Source organism: Malurus melanocephalus, unplaced genomic scaffold, assembly GCF_030028575.1.
Source record: "Malurus melanocephalus ecotype Western Australia unplaced genomic scaffold, MMel_1.1 scaffold_60, whole genome shotgun sequence".
In the NCBI taxonomy this organism is placed as follows: Eukaryota; Metazoa; Chordata; class Aves; order Passeriformes; family Maluridae; genus Malurus; species Malurus melanocephalus.
This window is the reverse complement of record NW_026623292.1, coordinates 1,547,117-1,571,471: the sequence shown is the minus strand read 5'-3', so window position 1 is coordinate 1,571,471 and position 24,355 is coordinate 1,547,117. Positions and strand designations below refer to the sequence as shown.

The window sequence follows — 24,355 nt, the reverse complement described above, 5'->3', positions numbered from 1 at the left end:
GCACGGGGCTTGGCGGGGAATTTTTTTACTTTTCTAATTTTTTACAGTTCCTGTCTTGTRACTTATTGAACACTTTCTTCAAGTGTTTTCTCTGGAAACTTGTCTCAAATGAGGGCTGTGAGCCCTAACAAAGAAGGGTGTTGTTCGACAGCCAACAGGTGATGGGGTGAAACCTGAGTATATGTGTACATTGGAGTAAAGTCTGGCTGCTGTTTAAAATAGAATTTAAAAAATCAATGGGAGACTGTAAAAGGCAAGATTTCCTTCTTTCTAAATTTGTACACCCTCTTMAGGGAGTGGGGGAGAAGCATCCGTGAGAATACCGCTTCCTCGGCTGGAGGTTTGGGTCTTGCCTCACTGCAATGTGCACTTGAGTTTCCATCAGCACTGTACAGAGCCAAGGATAACACGGCCAAATCAGATGTGTTGGCGTGGGGCRATGCTTTGTCACGGGGCTTCCTCCTTTTGTTAAATGCAGGTAGCCTGTCTTTGCAGTATGGTTCGTCACAAGAAAATACCCAGAGAAGGACAGTCCGACTTCCAGTTGGAAAAGTGATCTTTGCTCTAGGATGCTAGAGGAGGAAAGCAGTTAACTCCTCTGTTGGTCGTTGTACACTGGCTAACCAAAATAGTTCTTACTTCTAAGGTCCATCTAGAGGTCTTTTGAAGGAACAAGTAGACGGGCTCCATTCCTTCCCCACTGCGYTGGGTGGTTAATTTCTCAGAAGGACCCAACAGCTGAAGAAGTCGCTGTGTGCTGGTGCTGATACAGATTCTACTTGCCAACTCTGGATCCGGATTTCCCACACAGAGAGCTACAGAGCTCACTGTAGATATGCTATGTGTACTGTAGCTAGGGACTTCGTGATCATGTCTGTAATGCATATTRGAAACAAGCTTTGAATTATTAATGGCTACTTTATGGTGGTTTATTGCTGCTATATTGCACCCTTCCTCTTCTAATGTAGTTATCTTGCACCAGAGATTAAATAAGCAGGTGAATGGGCTGGCCATGCTAATCTTAACTCGTTGAGCCTTCATTGTGAATGGATGCATGTGATATGCATCTTGTATCCCCTATAGCCTTGTTAACAAGCCTTCTAACAAAAAAGTTGTTAAAACAATTTGCCCTGGAGGACAGAGTAAAACAGTAGGGGGTGGGCAAGGAGATGTTTGTCTAACTTTRCTTACAAATCATGACCTCTTCTATYTGGTCAGGGGGGAACATAATCAGTGAGCTGGAAATCCTAGCATGGGGGTAACCTTCATATGGGCTTCAGCAATAGCTTTGTTCTAAGTTTGATATCCCAGTATTTTGTGTACTCATAGCTTTGTAATTAGGAGTGTAGTTTGTCTTTGCCTCTGAGGAATTTGTCATATGACTGTTTTAATTCATCAGTGGAAAAAACACAGTAATTGCTTTTCTTTTCCAATCAAATTTARCTGTGTAACTCAATTATGTTATTCATAGTTGTCAACCTGCCAGTGAAATACCTCCTTGTAGGCTATAAAGCCTTTTTTGAGAGGTAGTATTTGAACAGAGCTGAAACCTCAAAATGTTCCATGGACTTTAGGAAAGCAAAGCAAAACAACACATCCTTGCTGTGTTCTGTAGATGTCATGGCAGGAGTAGAAAGACCACCTTTCTACTCATCCCTTGGAAAGCACTTATTTTTTCAGCTGTTGTTTGTATTCATTTGAATCCTYCTTAGGATGTAATCATTTTAAACAGATCACTTTGAAGGATGAGTGCGGCTGGGGGGCGGGGAGGAAGAACCCTGTAGTTTTAAAATGCAAACCAAATTACACTTGAGCAGGAGAGGAAGAAGAACTCCTAAACAAGCAATTGCTAAAATAGTTCTGCTGATAGCCTGCTGTTAAGATAGGCTGGATTAGAAACCTTGTCCTCAGCAACCCCACAGTATTTGTGATGCAGCTGTATTGATATGTGGTGTACTGTCAATCATTTTATAGCCAGCTTTACATTTGCTCTTTGGGAGCATTTTTCTTTTAACGTGAATGATGTCCTTTGAGCTGTCCTGATCTCAGTTCATTGAGATTTGCAGATCTTGCTTTGAACATTTCCAATCACCTTATCTGGGGAGGAGAACCCTGATTATAAAGTTGCATTTTACAGTTGGAGGTAAGGTATATTTTTCTTTTATTTTGTATCAGCCACACTTTCAACCTGCCCTGGAAGACTGGAAACTGGACCTGTGGGTCTGTGGTGTCCTCTTGTTGGAACTCATGTGCGTGCTTTTTGAAATGTGTGTCAGAGGAGGCCCAGGCAGGATGAGTCTCTGCAAAACAGCAGCCTTGTTTCTCTCTTACCAGTGCCTTGTCTTCCTTAGGAATTAGGCAGCATTCCTGCACTCCTTATGTACCTTAGCCATGCTTAAGAACCTGACATTGTCCAGTGCTGCTTTTTTTCAGTGTGGAAGTAGTATGTAGCCTTAGTGTTCCAAATATTCAGAAAAGTTGATACATCATTATGCATTTAGATTTTGGGTTGTTTCCTTGTCTTTAAGAGAAGTTGGAGAGTTAATTTTTGAGCTTGTGGTGGAGAGAGGGTTTTGAACAATCAATATGAAGCAATTACTCAGTTACTTGTGTGTGAGTGAGTGTTGTGTGTTCTTGTGAGTGTTGGGTATTGTGAGAACAAGGCAGGGGTTTGCTCTGCTCAAGTGCCCAAGCACTGCCAGTGCTGAACCTGTCTCTTTGCCTAAATTATATTTCAAATCTGCTCCCTGTGGTACATGGTTGCGGTCAGGCTGCCTGAGATATTGACAAAGATGTTTCACCTACTGACTCCTTTTCTTCCTGGGTTATTGGGCAGGAGTCAGTTCTTGAAAAGGGACTGTTTGACCAATACGAGTTCTTGCAATGCTGTTAAGAATTGGAAATACCAGCTTAGGCATCAGTGAGTGGCACATTATTGCAAATCAGATATCTGCCCCTTTCTAAAGGGAAATGGCAATACAGTTCATCTGCTGCTAAGATTGTCTTGGAATGAATTCAGCTTCTCAGTGATATTCATAGTGACTTTGTATTTAAGAATTATTTGGACATAGATGATGCGTGACGCAAGCTGCCAAACTGAGTATCCCTATCCATCAGCAACAGTGAACACTGTTGCTTTTTTTTGTTATAGTGATTTCCTAACTGCATCACAGTATTTCTGTCCCTCTTTCTTTGCACCCATTCTATGCAAGCAATAACAAAAATATACCTGATGTGTGACTTTATTTCCACTAGTAAGTGGGAAGGGGAAACAGTTCTGTATTCCTTATAATTTTTTCTGAGAACAACTAATTCAAGGGATACAGTATGTACCAGCAAGTCTGTCTTTCTGTTTTAAATATGTAGGATTGAGCTTTTAGGATTGAGTTTGGCTATATTTACCTTCCTTGAGAAAGATTGTAATGTGGCGATGTTAAACTCAGAAGCTGTGGTGCTAACCTTTAGTTGTACAACTTGAGTAAGATTTYAGACATGTGCCTGACAGCTCACCAGCTTTCCAGAAATAGCCAGTTCTCAAAGGGGAAGTTGGCAGGTTTGCTTGCCCCATCAGATATTAAATTAATCTTCTGTTACAGTGCAGCTATGAAGTGTGTTGGCATCTTAGCAGTGCACCAAAAATAGCGTGTATGTTTTTGAACCAGAAGTTTTTGAAATTTAAACAATTTAAGTTTTGAAAGTTAAACAATTTAATTTTTTAGAGCACTAACTCAGTGGAAGAGTTAAATAATCCCATCTCTTTTTATTTGGTGTGGGAATGTAYGTATTGAAATGCAGGTAGATTAGACTTTATACTGGATATTATAATTTCTCTGAGTTTGTAGCTTTTGGATGCATATGGCCACTTTTTATGGAGCAGGTTTGGGTTTATGTGCTGAATCATCTGAACCTGGCACTAACCAGTGCCTCACGCTTGAAGGAGAAACTCCTGTTGAGTAACCAGCAGAATATTTGGGTAAGCACCCTCAAATCTTCCAGTTGTGATCTAGGAGAAACTTGTTTTCTCTAATACGGTGGAGATGAGAATGAAAACATGGGACCCACCAGAAGATTTTAGACAGCTCTCCTCATTAGACCCACCAGCAAGGTTTATGTCAGGAGATTAACATTTTCTACAACTCGGGTGTGGCAGTGACAAAATCGGATCTGTGTTAAGATAAACAGGTGAAAGAATGTCCTAAAACGGGGAAGGCACAGCTCATGCATCGTGGTACTGTAGAGCAAGCTTGTTCCTATCCCAGGTGGTCAGGAGATCTGTCATGTTAGGACACCATCCTCTGTGGTTTTGGTATTTCATTGAAGTGCCTTGTCTGAATTTCCCGAGAACTTCTGCTAGAATCAATATAAGATATGTATCTTGTTAAGATTTTTACTCCAGACTGCTACAGATCTTGGTGAGAGCCTTCTTTGCCAGTTGTGACTCAATGATCCCACTAATATTAAGCTTTGCAGGCTTCATGAATCAACAAAATCATCTCCCTGTAGGGTTTTAAATTGACAGAACAATCATGATGTATTTTACAGAGACTAATCTGGCATAATTGGACTTCAGATATTTAACAGGACCAACGCCCTTCTGCTCCCATACAGCTAAACCAAAGTTCTCAGAGGAATCCAGCAGATATTTGCTGCTCTGTGCCGGCCTTGTGAACAACAGTGTGCTGCTTGCACAACTGTCTTTCCCCAATAATGTCTTTAGTTTTTGACATGTGGTTGTCATGTTTTTTGTTTTCCTGGGTTAGTGGTAGTAATGACTTCAGGAAAAGCTTGTGTCTTTCCTGTTGTTTGTATCTGCTCAATGATTCTTTCCTAGATATACCTACATAAAGCCTGTGATGAGAAACAAGCAGAACTGTAAAAGGTGACACGTGTTAATACTGAAATACATTGCAGTTGCCAAAAGTGGTAGTCTGTGCCTAGGTTTTTGGTTTTGTTTTTCTCGAATAGTTTTACAACTCTTTTAAGTATTTTTGAATTGCTTGTAGCAAGTTGTAATGAAGCTCCAATAATTTATCGTTCAGCGCAACACAACGGATAATAAAATGTTGTAAGATCATTTACACTGATAATTAGTTGTCATGTTCAAATTTATGAAAGCTCTATTAATCTTTTTTTCCAGATCAATTGCTTGATGAGCTGCAGCTGAAATATTTAACACTTCACACTTATGCCATTGGAGATGGAGCCCAAAGCAAATAACCTCGTTTTTGGGTGTCAGCGAAGTTCAACCTCTGATGATGACTCTGGCTGTGCCTTGGAGGAATATGCCTGGGTGCCCCCAGGCCTCAGACCAGAGCAGGTACCAACCATATTTCTGCATTTTAGAAATAAGCCTCGTAAGGACTGTCTAAGGGAGTGATATGCTGTGTCTATAAGTCTAATTAAATTTTTATAATGTATAAAACTTTAATTCATGTAGAACTTTTCACTTCTTTTCTGTTTCCTGTCCAATAAGGCTGTGTGTAGGGAACTTAAAGTTCCCGACCCTGAGGAGTTTTATGTTTCAAAAAAAGTTCCCAGTCAAGGTTTTTCAAAAAGTATATGCTGCAGAGGTATGTATTGCCAAGTCTAAAAGCAGCATAGAAGTTTGCTTTCTTTTTGAAAGAAGTTATTCAGTTAAATTAAAGCTCATGGCACACCTCATGACACTGTGCTCCCTGGCCACATATTTCACTATACTTGTATGACTCTTTAAATAATTAGGCATTTGACATCTAGAACATGGATGGTACTGCAGTGCACATAAATGAAAGTGTTCAGTCTGTACAGGTAATAATGTATTTTACACTTGTTTAAATAGTTGTATAGCTGCTGTTTGTTCATGCCAAGATTTYTCTTGCATGGTGTCTGGAGCTGACACTTGTGGGTTGGTTGGGCTTTCCCCTCTCTTCAGTTGAGTCGGTTGGATCTTTCCCCTTTGTTCAGTCCCCTTTTTTTGTGTGCCATCACATGGCAATGGAAATAAAACTGAAATTATTGAAGACCAAGTTGCTGTGGGAGACCACAATGAACTGCTCATGGTATCCATTCATGGTATTGATGATATTGCAACTGTGCTGAAGGTGTGTACTCAGTAATGTTCAGAACTCAAGACTTCAACATTCAATGGCCAGGGTGGCTTTGTAACATCTGCTAAAGGAGGCAGGGCAATCCTGGCAAGCTAATACAGTCCATAGTTTAAAAAAGTGCAGAAGGTGTCTCTCTTTTTTGCAATGCAGAGATTTTCTTAATCATGAGTAAAGTAACGAGTCAGCAGGAATGGCAAATAACAGGCTATTTTTAGGGCAACTCTTTTTATCACTTATTTAAGCATCTATAAGAATCCTGATGAATCAGACCTTAAGGCAAACAGTGAGCTAACATTCTGCCAGAACAATTAAATACCCTAAAATATCCTCATAATCCCAGCTAGCCCAAACTCACTAAAGATGGTGGGGAAGTGGGTTCCCTAGAAGAATTGCTTATTTCATGAACAGTGCAATARACTTGAGAAAAGGGCATAAAGTACTTTTAAAGCTTCACTTCTTGCTGCATGTTATCTTTTTCTGGAGCATCCTGAAATACAGTCAGTAGCAAGTAGGCTTACTTAATTGTTTATATTTTGGTTAAATTTACATGTTTTGTACAACCTGTCTCTCATAATTTTGATTGCTTCCTGACTTAGGTGACTGATTAATGCTTTTTTTTTTCATCTGTCTTACACAGTAATAAGCTGTTCACCTGAGCATTATTTAAATCTGTATGGCAAGTCATATTTTTGCCAATAGTCAGCTCTTACTTATAGCCCCAGGACTCGTGACAAGCTGGAAACTGCATAGGAAAAACAATAAATCTGTAGCTGTTCTACAAAAATATTTTTTGCCATTGGGCTTTGTTGTAGTGTTCATTACAGCTTTCCTGTCATAACACTCTTCTGAAAAAAAAAAGAAGAGTGAAGATTGATACAAAAACATTCATCCCATGAAAATTTCCTGGTTAATTTGCATGTGATTGAAATGTGGCTGGATCCAGCCTCGTCCCAAGGGAAGGATGTTTCCACCTTCTTACCAAAGCCCACATGGAAGCAATGAAAGCTGATGCTTTGGGTGAACCTGATCAGCAGGAGACTACAAAACAGCTTTTGTCTCAACAATGTGTAAAATGCAGAGAGCAAATTAAATTTGTTTATATAGCGGCTGTTTTCTGGAAAGCTTCATGCCTTGTGTGGTAAATTGCAGAGGGAAACTTGGAATTTTCATGGAGTTGTTGACCAGCCCTGAAGGGGGTGGGAATAATGAGAACATTAAATGTGCATAATTTATGGTACCCCCCTAATTGTCACTGCAAATTGCATTCCAGAAAAGCAATTCAGCAGCTGGGTGCTAGTTTTATCAGAGACAATTCAGGTTTGCTGAGCTGGTTCATCTGGGTCTTGTATTTTCAGCACAAACCCTGTCACAGTCTAATGTAGCGTGACCTTCTTCCTTCGTAAATGAGAGCTGAGATAAAACAGTAGCTGAAGGACACTGGCAGTGCTTGGGGGATGTGTGTCCCTGGGTCTGAACTCTGCATTTCTCCTGGGCAGGTCCAGCTGTATTTTGCCTGTTTGCCAGAGGAGAAGGTCCCTTACGTTAACAGCCCTGGAGAAAAACACCGGATTAAACAACTTCTCTATCAGCTGCCACCCCACGATAATGAGGTAAAAACAGAATTTGGGATGAACCATCAGGGCTTGGGTCTCCCTGGCAGCTTTTCCGTGAAGAATTACCTGCCTGTGTATTTATTACAGGCCTAAACCGCGGCCTGCGGTGGCATCTGAGCTCTAAAGCAGCACGGTGTGTACACTGAGTCCATTGTTCAGCTGTCCACTTGGCYTGTGTGCAGATAAGAGCTGTCTGGAAGGACACTGCCTTTGCTTGTTAGGGAGGATGGTGTCACCGCAATAAACTTAACACAAGTTGGTTTTATAGTGTTTGCAGCCACCCACCAATTACCAGGAGCCTACAAATTCCTGGAATTGCATTGTAGCTCACAAAAAGGATGCTTTGTGATAGGAAAAGGTTTGCATCTCAGTTATGCAGTGTAATTTGGAGTAGAAGTGGAAATAACAAACAAGCTCTTTGTAAGGAAAGGGGCGGGGGTGTCAGTACTTAAGATCTTGTGTATTCTGCAGTACTTAGTCGTGGGCACTTAACCATAAATCTAAAGGACAATGTAATGGCTGATTTAGGTTCTTTCCATTATTTTAGGATAGCAGTAGATTTTGGACTACCTTTTAAAAATCTTTTTCCTTGCCTAAACAACTCCTCAGTTTTAGCATGGTAAGGTTTCCTCCTGTAATGCAAAATCTCTCTCCATATTACTTCTTTGTTATGCAATATTACCTAAATATGAAGGTGGGAAAAGTTGAATGATGATTGGCAGCATGCCTGATGAATTCTTTGCATATATGCACTTACTCATCTGTTACATCCAAACTCGGTCTCTACAATGAGTTCTCCTGTGTTTTCACTGGAAGGTGAGATACTGCCAGTCGTTAACTGAGGAAGAAAAGAAGGAGCTGCAGATGTTCAGTTCTCAGCGCAAAAAGGAGGCACTGGGACGAGGCACTATTAAACTGCTCTCCAGGGCAGTGATGCACGCTGTTTGTGAGCAGGTAATATACCGGCGCCACAAGCCAGTACAGGACTGAATAATGTAAAACTGCAGTATCTCAGTATTAAAATTTAAACTTCTGTCTGTGTCTGAAAACAACAACAAAAGATTCTTTTTGAAGCTGCATGGAATAAGAAAGAAGGTAGTGCTTGCTTAAGCAAAATGTAACCTTTGATACTGGGAATGAATTGAGTCTTTGATATATTTCCTACTCAAAAAAAAAAACCCTAATGCTGACTTATACTAAAGTAATGACAAATGAAAAGCAGACATATGCTTTAAAATGTTATTTTGTATAGAATAAACTTATATTCACAAAAGGTTCATTGAGATGCAGTTCATCTAGACCAAAACTGATACCTTTTCCCTCTTGTCAGAATTTCAGAGTAAAATCTCATATTGGGTTTGGTGTTTTAACTTAGTTTAAATGCAAGAAGTAGTAGTTTTGGATGGGAAGTGTTCACTTTCTGGGTTTTCTCCTAGTGTGGTACAAAAGTAAATGGAGGCGAAGTTGCAGTTTTTGCCTCAAGAGCTGGGCCTGGTGTGTGCTGGCATCCCTCGTGTTTCGTGTGCTTCACATGCAACGAGCTGCTCGTTGACCTTATCTACTTCTACCAAGATGGGAAAATTCACTGTGGCAGACACCATGCTGAACTTCTCAAACCCCGATGTTCAGCCTGCGATGAGGTAAATAATCCACATTTTACAGCCAAGCTACACTCCTGTTCAGCTGACAAACTGCATCACTTGGGAAATCCCTAACTCCAGACCCAGTCACTTAAGTCAGGACTCTGCTGCATAGATGTGTTTGAAGGCTGAGGGGTATTTAATTTCTTRTCAAACAGGAAATATAAGCAATAAGGTGTTATTTTGAAAGCAAACACCTGTTTGTGTTTGGAACTGAACATTCTCAAATGTTCCAAAATATTATCCTCATAGAAGCTTCTTTAATGGCTGAGTTCCTAGTTGGTTTTTTTTTTTTTTTTTTTTTAAAATGTACTATTTTTCTTTCTTTTTATTTTTGTTCTTACAGAAAAGGTCAGAATGCCACAGTTGTGGGAGATTGTTGTTTCTATCTTTGTATTCAAAAGGGAACAAAATAAAAATAAATGAAGTGTGTGAACTGCAGAGTTATGATATTTGATATGCTCTAACTCCCAAGGTGAGGTTTTGGCCTCTTAACTAAAAGTATCCTTTTTATCTGTGAAAAGATAATTTTTGCTGATGAGTGTACGGAAGCTGAAGGTCGCCACTGGCACATGAAGCACTTCTGTTGCCTCGAGTGTGAAACAATCCTGGGTGGACAGAGGTACATCATGAAGGATGGGCGGCCGTTCTGCTGTAACTGCTTTGAATCTCTCTATGCAGAATACTGTGAGACCTGTGGGGAACACATTGGTAAGTGTGTCCTTCTCAAGCATTCAACTTAGAAATTAAAGGAAAGCTGATTTATGAAGTGATTTCACATTCCAGAAGTATGAATTGTGCAAGTAATTTTTTAGAGAGACCCACAGCATTGCTTTTTCTCCCTTTCCAGGTGTTGACCATGCTCAGATGACCTATGATGGACAGCACTGGCATGCCACAGAAACTTGCTTTTCTTGTGCTCAGTGCAAGACCTCTTTGCTTGGCTGCCCTTTCCTTCCAAAGCAAGGGCAGATTTATTGTTCAAAAACCTGCAGCCTGGGAGAGGATGTTCATGCCTCCGACTCTTCCGATTCTGCGTTTCAGTCCGCTCGATCCAGAGATTCCAGGAGGAGTGTCCGCATGGGAAAAAGCAGCCGGTCAGCCGACCAGTGCCGCCAGTCTCTGCTCCTGTCGCCGGCCCTCAATTACAAATTTCCTGGCCTTTCAGACAATGCCGATGATACTCTTTCTCGTAAGCTGGATGATTTAAGCCTTTCCAGGGAAGAGGCAGGCTTTGTTAATGAAGACTTCTGGAAAGGAAGAGTAGAGCAAGAAATGCCTGAAGACCCTGAAGAATGGGCTGAACACGAAGACTACATGACTCAACTTCTTCTGAAGTTTGGTGATAAAAGCCTCTTCCAGCAGCCCACTGAAGTAGACATTCGATCAAGTGAACACTGGATTTCTGATAACATGGTCAAGAGCAAACTGGACTTGAAAAAAAATAATCCAAGCCTAGCAAGTAAGAAGTATCAATCAGACATGTACTGGGCCCAGTCACAAGATGGCTTGGGAGACTCTGCATATGGCAGCCACCCAGGCCCTGCCAGCAGCAGGAAAATCCAGGAACTAGACATGGAACACGGGGCTTCAGGATACAAACACGACCAAACACCATGGTACGGAGGGTCACTCGAGTGTTTGTCTGACCTGAAACAGCAAGAACAAAGTGTTCGAGACTCAATGGATTCCTTGGCTTTGTCTAACATAACAGGTAATGGGGAAATAAATGAGTGGTTTTGGTGGAGAGGTTAACAAAACCATGTGTGTTGGAGTACTATGAAGCAAGATTTTTCATTTCTGTGATTTCTAAAAAGCTCTAGTAGCAAGAGACGCATGTAAATTAGGCGACAGCTAATCAAGCACATAATGTTTCACAGGATATGTTTCTGCTAATTAAATCCTATTAGATTCTTCTTTCCTTTTGAATTATCTTTCTTTTGCTTAAAGCAAAAAAATCATTGATGTTAAAGAGAATAAGAACGGTCTTAAACTACACATTTGTTATACACAAACCACTGCTTTAAGCAAATGACTATTTTTCCATACCTTATGTATAAGAAGTTGCATTATATACTAGGATGATATTAAAGATAATCTGCAAAACACTTTAGATAATTTCCTGATTTGCTTGTAAAAATACGTTGAAAATCTGAAAGGATGGTAAACTTCTTAGCCTTAGGAAATTAGATTTATGAGATTATCTCTCCCCATCGACTAAAGGGAAAYTGATAATCCACTTTTGTGAACCTCCTTGTCTAATGTGATTGAAGTTACCTAAAGGGATAGTGTGTTTAACCTTCCTTTCCTATTTCTGTAAAAACCCAAACCTGGCAGGTAGAGACCCATTTAAAAGGTTGTGCTATCATCATCTCCTTTCCTCCTGTGACCGGAATTATTGCAGCCAGTTGTTCAGCTGAGGCCCAGCCACAGGCTGGCTGTGTTTGCCAATCAGCAGTGGAGAAACTGAGGAGGGGAGCTTGGTTCAGGGACACGGGAGGAGGAGGCACTGGAGGCACCTGGACCATCACAGGGCATGTGACACTGCTGGTGTGGGAATGAAGGGTCAGTGGACACAAAGGTGGAGTACAGCAGGCCAGCTTACTTTTGATGGTTTTTTGAACTTAAAGATAAGTTTTTTTGAACTTACTGCAAGGCAGTAAGCTTGGCTTTCCTGTGGCAACAGCTGGAACGTGAATTTGGCAATACCAGAAAGGTGAAATATTTTTTCTTAAGAATGGCAAGCATAAGACTGTAGAATAATTTTAAGCAATCCTTTTTTCTTAAAAGGTGTAGCTTAATGCGTGTTTCAAAATTTTAAACTCATTGAACTTCTGCTTTTGATGTCCTCATGATAGCTAATTCTTTGGTAATCAGAGCTAATACTTATATGTTTTAAGTCAAAACAAAGCTTATTCTACTATGAAGAGAGTCTTTTCGGTAGTAGTTCAAATAAATACTTGGTGACAAATGTTTCATATTTTCTTACAGTATTGGTCTCTTTGATACTCCTCTCATTTTCCTTTTCCCCCTTTCTCCATTCCCACCACAGGGGCTTCAATGGATGGAGAAGGCAAGCCACGGCCATCTCTCTACTCTTTGCAAACTTTCCAAGAACTGGAGGTGGAGGACTGTGAGAAGATGAGCAATATGGGAACTCTGAATTCCTCAATGCTCCATCGGAGCACAGAGTCCTTGAAGAGTCTGAGCTCAGAGTTGTGTCAGGAAAAGGCTTTGCCAGAGGAAAAGCCAGTGCATGTGCCTGTGCTGAGACGATCTAAATCCCAGTCTAGACCACAACAAGTGAAGTTTTCAGATGATGTCATTGATAATGGAAGTTATGAGAATCTTGAAATACGTCAGCCTCCAATGAGTGAAAGGACTCGTAGGCGTGTTTACCATTTCGAAGAGCGTGGAAATCGGCCTTCTCACCGTCGTAGAAGAAGTAGGAAGTCTCGTTCAGATAATGCACTTAACTTAGCTGCAGAAAGAAGATGCTCTCCAAGAGAGAGATTTCGTTATTATTCCCCTCAGGATCATGAAAAATTTATTCAGAATAGAAGCTCACGTGAGCTTCGGGCCTATTTTCAAAATGCAGAGCTGTATGGACCATATGCCCATACCAGGTCTGACTATGCACTGAGGAATCAGATGGTTGATAAATTTTTTGGATTATATGGTGAGGAAGATGACTYCTGGTGTTCAACTTCATCCTCATCATCCGATTCTGAAGAGGAAGGATATTTTCTGGGACAACCAATTCCACAGCCACGGTCACTGAGATATCCATACTATACAGATGATCTTTCTGGTCCAACTACTGCGTTGTCTAGTTCTCAGTTTGGACAAAGGACAACCAAATCAAAGAAGAAGAGGGGACACAAAGGAAAAAATTGTATTATATCTTAATTAATTACTAGTATTTCTTAATTGGGAGGACCAGTCAATTCTGTAGCTACAGTTTGAACCACATCTTTTTATATTAATAATTGTACTTAGGCAAGTTGCTAAAGTTCGTAATGCTTTGCCAGTGTAAATGATAACCGTGCCAGAGTTTACATTGTAAAAGTAGCATTCAGAAATGTCACCACACCAAATGATCTGCTCAGATACTGCTAGGTTTACATAGTGTGTTTCAGCTGTCAAAATACTGTTACTGGAGTTCTTAATATGGAATTTTGTAGACATTTTATTTTATGCTCACTGTTCACCTACACTGAATTATCTGAGAGAGAGAGAATTCAACAAAGATTAGTAAATAAAAATGTCAGTCCTGTGCTGTAGATATATACACACAGGGTGATCTTTGACTTTTTCCTCTTGATGCCATGAAAAAAGATTCTATACTCTGCCCTTTCTTCATCGATAAAGCTCACTCGTCCTCATTCAAGTTTCCATACAAAAACTGGATTCTTTTTATTTGGGAAAATGCCCCTTAACAAAGCAAAAATCATAATGTGGGAGCTGAAATGCTTGAAGTCTTGATGTATCCTAAAGCAGCAGTGAATGTTTTACACATTTCATGGGTTTTCCTCCACAATTTTTTGAGAAACTCTGAGGTGGTTGGTTTTGGTTTTGGGGTTTTTTTCATGCCTGTTTAAAGGAAGGTATTAATTCAGCTGCTGGAATTGGACTTAGCTGCCAAGGAGTGGTGATGTTTTTCCAGTCATGCCCCCCACCCCTCAGCAGTGAGAGAGGTACAACTGCTGAAGTCCTTTGCTCAGGCATGTAACCCCATTTGAGTCAATGAATCTACTTACGTAACAAATATTTTCATATGGGCTTAAAGGATTAGGCTCCAGAACTGTGTCTTTTCACATGCATTATCCAGGTTTTAAAATGTATTAGCTGCAATTCTAAGTAAAAAAAAAAAGATATTTATAATGTAGTATTTCATAGGCTTAAATGTATTCATAATTTAACAGTGCAAATACTAATGTACATATTGTACAGTTAAAATTTTAAAATCTGAATATTTTTATATCCCTGAATTTGAAGAAGTTTGTTACAATATCAAACTAGATTTGTTAGGGGTTTAACCGCAGTGTTATGGATGAAATATTGCTTGGATTTTAGTCAGGGGTTTAAGTTGAAAAATGTTCAGTGCAAACCAGCTTAATTTTGTCTACTAGGTATTAAAAGCTCTGTATGCATGGTGGGGCTATGTAAATACTCTCTATGGCCCTCTTAATCTTGCAAGTATTATTTATGGGTCAAGCAAAATGTAAACTATATAAATGTAAAAACCACACAAGCTTGGAATATATCATTACAACCAGTACACAACTCCTGTGGATGTGGATTTTTTTATTACTGTTCCTCTCCTTGCCCAAAAATAATTTCTGAACTTTGCCCACCTAAAGGAAGAGAGATACTGAGTTGTTCTAGAAGGCAAGCCTGTCCTTGAACAGCAGCAGCCCTGGTAAACTCCTTGCCCCCTATCACTCCTAGTTTTATGGGCCAAGCACAATGTGTGCCTGTGGTCAGTTGGGGTCAGCTGTCCTGGCTGTGTCCCCTCCCATCTTGTGCACCCTCAGCCTCTGCACTGGCAGGGTGGGGTGAGAGGCAGAAAAGGCCTTGGCTCTGTGTAAGCTCTGCTCAGTAACAGCTCCAACATCCCAGCATCAGCAGCACCCCTGCACCAGCTACCGAGAAAAACATTTAACTCCATCGCAGCCAAACCCAGAACAACCTTCATGACAGTGAAAAACACTAAGGCAAAACATTATCCTCATCCTCATCAGAACTGAAAATCTTGCAGAGAAGAGGGTGACAAGGGTTTGCTCCATCTCTGATATCTAACATTACCTCCTTTCATATCGATAGTGATTGGGTTGCTCATTTTCACCTTCACTGCTTACACTGTCACTCAAAGCTGCCAGCTCACCCAAGTGAGGTTACAGAGGTAACCATTTCAGTCTCAGCAGATAGCACTGAATTTCCATACTCCTTCAATTTCCACCTTTTTTATTTTTTAAGGGTATCTGCAACATTAACAAGTGCTGGGAGTAGTTTCTGTTTTCAGGAGCTCTCAGAGTGACAAATTCCTCCATCACAGCATGTTTCCTTTCCCCAGTGCTCTTCCTACAGCATTCCAGAGCCCCAGTGAGGCTGTCCATTAGACCAGGGTCAATTTTTTTTTACACTGACGTGAAACTAATCCAAACTACATACCTGTAAAAGAAGCAAGACTAAAAGCCATGTTTCTTCCTTAAGTTAAGGAACTGCCATAGTATATTTTACTTACATCAACTGAAAGCATACAGCACAGAAGGTTAAATGCCAGCATTCAACACAATGCCAAGTATTAGATGGAAAATCAATTACTTAACACTCACAGATGTGAATTAAACCTTTCACAGAAACAGCACTTTTATAAAAAATTCAACAGACTCCTTAGTTCATAAGTAAAGTTTAATCAATTTTAAAAAGTCAGATTAAGCACAGTAAGGATTAGGCACAGTGAACGGAGTTACAGCCCAGTCACCAGTGGGACTCCAGAGGGCTCAGTTTTAGGGCCAGTGCTCTTTAATGAAGATAGATGAATCAAATGTACATTGAGTTTGCCAATGATAGTAAACTGAGAGGAGCTGTGGGCTCCCTGAAGAGTAGAGAGCCCTGCAGAGAGATCTGAACAAACTAAGGAGCTGGGGGGGCAATCATCAGCTGCATGAATTTTAACGAGTACCAGATTCTCCACTTGGGACAGGGCAGTCTGGATTATCCATAAAACTTGAGGAATGAGAAGCTGGATAGCAACCCTACAGAAAGAGATTTGGGGGTCCTGGTTGAGGGAAAGTTGAATTTGAGTCAGCAGTGCCCTGGCAGCCAGGAGGGCCAGGAGTGTCCTGGGGGACATCAGGCACAGCATCACGGCCGGGCAAGGGAGGGGATTGTCCTGCTCTGCTCCGACCTGGGGCAGCCTCACCTCGAGTGCTGAGGGCAGTTCTGGGTGCACAATACAAGAAGGATGTAAAGATACCGGTGCACCCAGAGTAGAGTGATCAAGATGGTGAAAGGAAGAGCCTGGAGGACACAGAGGAGTGACCTCACTGCATTCTACAGGCTCCTCAAGGTGGGCAGCAAAGGGGCAGGCACTCAACTCTCTCTGGTGACCAGTGACAGGGCTCAAGGAAATGGAATGAAGCTGCATCAGGGGAAGTTCAGATTGGATGTGAGAGGGGAGTCAGTCACTGGAACAGGCTCCCCAGAGAAGTGGTAGAGCCCCAGGCATGCCAGAGTTCAAGAAGCATCTGGACAATGCTCCGTCCTAATGGTCCCGTGAGCAGCATGGAGTTGGACTCAAACCATCCCTACATGCACTTTCCAACTTGAGATATTCTGTGATTTTGTGGCTGTAAGCCTAGTTCATACTTTACAGAAAAGCACTTGAAAACTTGTACACTTTTATAACAGTAAACTTAATCAGCCTTCTAACAAAGGAAACTCCTAACAAACTCTGCAGTAGCAATGGAGATTTTTAATCCAAAAATATTTTACACACAATTTTTTTTATTTTTCCATTAGCATTTCTAACCCAAAGTAGAAACTCTGATGTAACACGCTGAAGGCTCTCTGTGCTGCAGGCAAGTAGTGAAGTGCTGTAGTTAAGCTTCTCCATCAGAGGAGACTTTGGCTGATCACCGTAAACCAGGTGTTGCCAGAAGGGGTGGGTCAGGTCTTGCTACTATGTCACAACTGCTTGCCTCTCCTCCCTGCTTTCCCTCCCCAAATTAGCACCCTGTAGGGTCCATGAGCTAATTCCTACTCACTGTGCAGCCCACACAATCCCAGGTGTTAACAAGGGTAGTTGCAGGTCATCTCCTTTGAGCATTGCAAACTCTCAGGAGCAAGAAAAGCCAACTGCAACCCCCCCTTTACTGACATGAAAACTAACCAGACATCTCAGGAATCTGACACAGTACATATTTAATATATCGTATCAAGATTTGCATGTGTAAGATGCTGTGATACATACAGTACCTTGTACATGCAAAATTATTGCTACTTCATTAACATTTCTGCACACCATTCTGATGAAATCTGGAAACAGTGAGTTTATTAGTCCTTTCAGAGTTTCACATGTTCCAAATGCAAATGTATACAAAACAATCATGGTTAAACTTGCCTCTTTGTGATTATGACTCAAATGATCCCTCTCCTAGAATGTTCCTTAAAAAACAGTACGTTAATAAATGTATTCAATTGTCAGGATTCCACTGAGTCCTAATTAACTCTCACTGGCAACCTCTTGACTTTCCTCAAGCACTGCTCCCCAACTACAGGCTGTTCTGTCAGGTCAAAGGTGGTGCCAGAATCATTAACCAGAATCACTAGGTTTGAAATGATCGAGAATTTGAGGCCTCAGGGATAAACTTTGTGTTACATCTAATCCAAAGCATCCTGGGATTACTGCAGAGATGGTCCTGCTCAGTTTCCTTGCCCATCCCTGATACCTGAATTTCTGCTTCTTGAAGCTGGAAAGAATTCCACACAGCCTCCGTAATGTTAAAACTGATGGATAAAAAGGCTTGGGAAGTTGTCAGGGGGGAGAGGGACAGAGTAGGAAAAGGGACCTTTCCCTGCTCAGCGGCTGCCTGCAGCTACATTCACAGACTACAGTATAGTCAAAAACAGAGCAAAGAGTAACAAAAAATGGAATCCATCCCATATAATACTGCTTACTAGTAATGAGTCAGGATATGGAAAACACTAAAATTTAAAAGGCATTTTCAGAATCTGCAATTAGAACAAAAAACCAGCATTTCTTACACCAAGTAGTTAATTGCTCTGGCAGATACAAGAGATAACTCCTAGTGTAATTTTACAGAATTCAGCTGAACTTTTAAATTAAACCAGAATAAATAAATCATAATTGTGACCAATTTTGCAAGTTTTCCCTTCCTATAGCATATATGATAGCAAGACATATTTGTGCATAACTTGAGGAATGAGAGCAGCTTTGTGTAATTTTAATAAAAAATACAATGTTTTGTATTACACTTACACGCATCAAAACATAAGTGTACAGACATCAGACTGATTTCTTCCAGGGACACTGTGTAGAGGTTTCAAAAATAGTTTGTTGCTTTATAGCATTTTTTAAAAGAACATCCTTTCAAAGGAATATATGTCAACATGAACAGGAAGGAAGAACACAGTCATGGAGACCACAGTGGACAAGGGAACAGCCACCTGAGCAATGACAAAGGAGCTCCTTGGCTTCAAACCTTGAGCAAGAGCTCCTCCTTCCCCACTAAAGCAGATTTATGTACTATGGGTATACACAATGCACAGGATCTAAAAACACATTTTTGTCCTTAGTATGAGCCCTCTTTGAAAGATTCTGATACATCTTGGTTGGCTGCATCGTACTGMGCAATGAAATGTTTGAGTTCTTCAATGCATCGCTCACCGATTTCATGCAAATTCTGCCTCAGGGCAAACTGAATGGATTTCTCTAACGATGGATCTTTATCAATCAGCATCTTCACTACCATACCAAAGGTTTCACAGTCTTGTTTGTAGACCTAGAAACAACATATTTTAAAAAATTATTAAATGCAAGACTCTTTACCACACCAACAGCCCTTATTGAGTTAGATCCAAATGTAACAAAGTATATTGGATTTAACGTGAGTTTCAGCTGTAAAACTTATTGGCCTTTTTCTCTCTTCTGACCAGTGCTAATACAAATATAACTAGCTCAGCACTATATAGATACCAAAAATAACTTTCATGGAATGAAATGTCATGAAAGGAGACATTAAGTTCCCCTTAGAGCAATATTTAATAAATAATGGTAGGAGAAATCTTTTCAATATATTTTAAATTAAACTGTGGAATGTCAAGCAATCTCAATCTTTACACAAATCACCAGTAACTTAGTTTGTAAATCTTTTCTAATACTCCAAATACAAGTTGTCTATAAATAATTCCACCAAATTGTGTTTGCTTGTTGGATATCTGTTTCTTGTAGAAGTCCCTGACAAAGATGACTTCAGTTAGTTTGGATGCACTGGTGATTCAATCACTAAGGATTAAAGAGCATTTTACCTGAACCCATCTGACCTTCTCCCACAGGGAATGAAGAGTTTGCAAGCCAGCTATGTACCACACTTGAGATGAAGTAACTTTTTATTATCACTGCAACTGTTTTTCAAACAAACATCTGACCATGCTCTTAGGTGGTTTCCAAAGCAAGTCAGTGACATTTAAAATTTTCTTTTTCCAGATTCCAACTGAGTTTATTAATCTAAACACCCAATAAAAAAAAGGAACTTTTCAAAATCTTCCAGCTGTCAGATGGAGTTTATTTACAAACCTCTTAGGCCAATTTCTGTTTAGAAAATAGCTTTTTAAATGAAGACAAGTAAGTTTTTTATCTCCATGTATGTTTCTTTGAGGAAAAAAAACTAAAATGTTGATATTCTTCAAAGTATGACTATCTTTTAGTATTGTGTGCTTGTTTCAGAACTTGCTTTTCACAAAGATGTGCAACCCTTTTCTTTCAAATTTATCTGTATTGTGGACACAAATAATACAACTGATAAGCAGTTCCCCTTTACTAAAACCAAAGGAAAAAAACAAACAAAATACACCCATCCCACCCCCAACAAAAACCCACCATAAGAACCCATTCACAAAAACCAGACTGAGATCAGTTCAAGCACACTCATATCAGAAAACCAGTAAAAAACCCCAACATTCTGCAGAAAACGAAACTATTCTCAGAAGCAAATAATAAAGACTGTTCTCAAATGCTTAATAGCATATTCTATGAAAACAATTTAAAGCCAGACTCACTTTTCAAACACAGGTTGCAAATAGAAGAAAACCTTTTGGAAAGAACTGATTTTCAGTGGAGATTTACAAGTCAAAAGGAAGAGTGCAGCCCAAACCAAACTCGAGCTAAACATCTTAAGTATGGAAAGGCACACGGCATTTTTTCAGAGAGGGCTTTGCAGTTCTTTGGCAGTAAAATATCAGCACAAAACCCACACTCTCAGAGTTTATGCTCCACAGCAAGTAAAACATGGTACTTGGAAAAAGAACTTCAAACAGTAAATCTGCTTTACTTTTTTCTCTCTTTCCAAAGAAAGAGCTCAGAAGAATCACTGTCTCTGATTAGCTGTATGACAGTCAGGATTTTGCTGAAGTTATCCTTTCAAGTACTCACAGCTTGCTCACACCTTCACAGAAGGATTTCTGAAATGGTTTTTCTCCCCAAAGCCATTATGCATTGGAGAAAATAGCTAATTTTCTTTTTTTTCTTATTTTATATCCATCTGACCCATTTTATCACAAAGTGGTCAGACCAAGGATGTGTGAATGATCCTCCACATGTACACAGCCATGGTAACTGTGAGTCTGCAGACAACCCTGACTCTGAGAGACAACACAGGCACTGCCCCTCCTCCTGCAWGGGGAGGCACCCAAAGCTACAGCTGAAGGAAAACCTCTACTTTTCACTCAAACTAAAGGCAAATAGTGCTGACACTTCTCCCTCTCACCACAAAAATTCTTTTGACTCTTAGCATATAAATATTAGCTTGATCTAAGCACCTTTTTCTTCCAAAATTTCACAAAAGAAGACTTGGAGAAGAATCAAGAGAGCCATTGTCGTCACTGCATCTGAAGTCAGAAGTCACTTCACTGTCACAACAACCTGAAAACTGAACACCTTCATACAAGAGATGAATGTTTTCAATACTTCGTGACAAAAGGCTTAAAAAAAATAGAATTTACCTAATTTAGGGGAAGAGGGCAAAGGTGGAGCAGGAAGGCAGTTTTGAAAACAGAAAACAAAGGAAACAGCTCAGCTCCTCTAACAATAATTGAGCAATTTTCTCTCAACAAGCTTTCTGCTCCAGCTGCTAATTCTGATCCTCCTGGTGCAATCTGCCTCCTTCCCAATTGTGCTGATAAATCTATTTGTATAGCTGCAACGTAAATTACATCACTGAGATGATCCCTTTTAAAATTACTTTCCCCCCCCAATTAATGTGATTCAGTGATTCAATTCTAAAACCAGATGCATCAGCACAAATGAAAGAACTGTGAGCCATGGTCTTAAAGTGAAAATAGTTTCACAAACCAGTTTATATCTGCAGCCAAGGCACAACTACCAACTTTCAGAGATAAGTTACTATGCTTTAGCAAAGGAAATGGAGAAAATTACAAGAATATCAATACAGAATATGTTGATTACAGCTTAATGGTATAATGAAATATTTGAAAAATTTGTGAAAGCACTGAAAGATCTTGAAAGAATAGTATGGCAGCATGACATTAACATTTATTTTAGACAGAACAAAAGGAGGCTACTTCTGAAAAATATTTTTCAGAATGTGATGCTTGAGGAAGAAAGAAAACTGCAGAAACCAAGCAAAAAGAGCTCTCTGCTGGAGAAAAATACTGGAAGAACTTGTGACCCAACAAGGTATGAAAATAACCCTATCTTTAAAATTCCAGCTGATACTGATTTTGAGCTCAGACTATGGAAAGCTCATCTGTAAACATCTGGAACTAAAACCTAAAAATGATTCCATGTGTGAGGAAAGAAGAAGTAACATTTTTAAAATGAAAAACAAGAAAGGGAATTATACCAATGACATGATTATTCTGTCTGACATTTAAATCAGATAATCCTGAAAACAGCTAGAGCCACATTGTGATCATTTACTAGGGTCCTAACATACATTTCTTCTCTGACCTAAGCTACAGCCCCAGCATAATGGAAAGAGTGTGTGAAATGTTAGTAAGCAGATGAAGGAGAAGCAGAAACAACTGTTCTGCTTCCAAATACATAAATATATTTATTTTATATACACACACTGTATATATCTATATGTATCTATACATATATATGCAGTCTTGCTTTTCCTATGCATGACGAATATTTAAGCTGAATCCAAATTCTCTTTGAAGTGTTTTCCAAAATCAGCACATCTAGCATCTGTGAGGTCAGAGGATCACAAATATGCATACTTTTGCATTATTCTCAAGGAATTGTAGCTCTTTTCATTGTTACATGACAACAGGATGGATGCTCAGGCTGAGCTCAGCCCTTTGCCATGCCACTCTCTGTGTAAGTGCTTCATACAAATATAAAGGTGTGATGCACCTGCAATATGTTAGTGAACATGCCTCATTTATTTGAGAAACCAAAATTTGCACTTAGACCTGTTTAAATATTATTGAAGATGTTTACTTCCAGACCTAGGCAGAGAAACTAAGATGTTAGCTGTCCATGTTGGAGATAATCAAGCCCTAGTACTCTCCACGCAGAATTAAACTTTTGAGAACTACCTAATCTCCATCTATGCCAAGTTTTCACAGTGAACTTCAACAGTGTCTGTTGAACCATCAACAGTGTCTAAACTACAATGTATTTGAGAAATGACAGAAATTATGGATACCACACACTCTCTCCTTCCAGCTCTGCTCTGGAATGTTACCCTCTGAACAGGAAGGAAGAGGGGCAGAAGCAGGCTCTTTCAATGATAATCTAGAAGTGGTCTTGGCTTAAACCAAAGAAAAACACGTTGAATGGCTTTGCTGGTGGGTGAAATGATATCCAGCTAGGGAATACCTGGATGACATTCCTACTACTCACTGATGAAGTCCATATAACTTTCTTTTCCTGACTAGCACAGCATTATGTTTTTCTCCAAAACTGTTCCAGAGCTGTATGTGTGCTTTGTGCAAAAGAGCAGTTGGACAACATAAACAGCAACGACAATGAAAACTAGAACTTAATATGTCCTTCCCTGCAAATTACTACAGGCTGCACAAGAGTCAAAAGAGTAGTCTTGATCTCAAAGCCTTTCATACCTGGCCAAAAAACAGCTTCAACAGCAAGAATAGACATATTACTCAACAGGAGTGTGGACAAGCCTTATTTCAACCCATGCACCAAGGTTCCCCAGCTTAGCTCTACAGTCTGTGCAAAGAAAGGTTTTTTAATGTCTCAAGGTGACTCAGAACAGCTTAAACCACAGCTGTTTTAAACAGCCTTTGAGGGAAAGGGAAACAAGAGAGAAGTGCTCTGATAATTGGAATGACTCTCCAAAAGATTGGTCCCACCAGGACACAAAAGTGCTGACTTTATTTTGCTGACTAATGACTCTGTTATTTTTCAGCTTGTAGAAAGTAGAACTGAGCAGCAAATGGGAGATGCAAACCTCTCCTGTTGCAGAAAAGATTCCTCCAGATATGGTTTTGAATGAATATGACACTGGGGTACTTTTTAAAATGTTCTTGGCTTCATGCATGCATGAAAGCCACTTCATCCAGAGACTTGCATATGCCAAGCTTGAGCAGCTATATGCAGGAGATGGGCAAACTCCAGTGCAGAAGGGGGAACTTCTGCTCACAAAGGCAAGCAGGACCAGCAGACCACATCCATTAGGTGGATGTGATTGATTTAGCAAGTGCAAGCCCGTGATTTGATCTGCAATTTCCAACACCTTGCTCTTTTTCCTCACAAACTTCCCTGGATTTTTTCTCAGTATTCTTAGCATTCCATATATTTAAATATTTGTCTAACACTCCCTCACCTCCACCAGAACTCCTTCAGAGCAACACGACACGAGTCTAGATTCTCTGAGCAGCTTTGCACCCACCATCAGTGCCTGTGAGTCAGTTCTCATCTTCAGAGGTGCCTTTTCTCACCTGCTCATCCAAAGACCAAGGACCCCCCAAGGCTCAGCTAACAGGGGAAAGAGCTAGGGTTGTGGCTCAGAAACCACGTCAAATAGCCTGCAACCTTTAGATACTAACTCACTTTGAGAAGACCCAACACGCCCAGCAATCATAATTCTGTATCTGTGATTCATGCAAGGACTCATTTAATATATTATCTTTTCAGAGAGAAGCTTTTCAGTTACTAAGGGCACATTTCCCACACGTATCAAATACTCTATGCAAGAAGGAAAGGAGCAACATGCTGGCTGTAGCTGTTTGATTTCTCACAAGGGGAGAGCATGAACATGCAGAGCACAAGTACATACAA

At 40.1% G+C, this 24,355-nt stretch overlaps 2 protein-coding genes across 6 annotated transcripts in view; one reads left to right on the top strand and one right to left on the bottom strand.

Moving 5' to 3' along the window:
* PRICKLE1 (prickle planar cell polarity protein 1) overlaps nt 1–13,857 on the top strand; it is a 65,166-nt gene extending 51,309 nt beyond the window's left edge. For 4 of the 5 annotated variants that reach the window (XM_057366139.1, XM_057366143.1, XM_057366140.1 and 1 more), the window contains exons 2-8: nt 5,138–5,317; nt 7,583–7,696; nt 8,516–8,653; nt 9,136–9,339; nt 9,864–10,050; nt 10,190–11,053; nt 12,392–13,857. In XM_057366139.1, the coding sequence (XP_057222122.1) occupies nt 5,186–5,317; nt 7,583–7,696; nt 8,516–8,653; nt 9,136–9,339; nt 9,864–10,050; nt 10,190–11,053; nt 12,392–13,248 (2,496 nt within the window). In that variant the 5' untranslated portion in view covers nt 5,138–5,185 and the 3' untranslated portion in view covers nt 13,249–13,857. Of the gene's footprint in view, nt 1–2; nt 3,974–5,137; nt 5,318–7,582; nt 7,697–8,515; nt 8,654–9,135; nt 9,340–9,863; nt 10,051–10,189; nt 11,054–12,391 lie in introns of those variants that run through there. The other variant, XM_057366142.1, reaches the window with a different exon arrangement.
* A 1,442-nt stretch (nt 13,858–15,299) lies between these two features.
* The window catches only part of PPHLN1 (periphilin 1), a 65,824-nt gene continuing 56,768 nt past the window's right edge, over nt 15,300–24,355 (bottom strand). Inside the window, exon 10 of the mRNA XM_057366145.1 lies at nt 15,300–18,869. Coding sequence (XP_057222128.1) covers nt 18,660–18,869 — 210 coding nt within the window. The 3' untranslated portion in view covers nt 15,300–18,659. The remainder of the gene's footprint in view (nt 18,870–24,355) is intronic.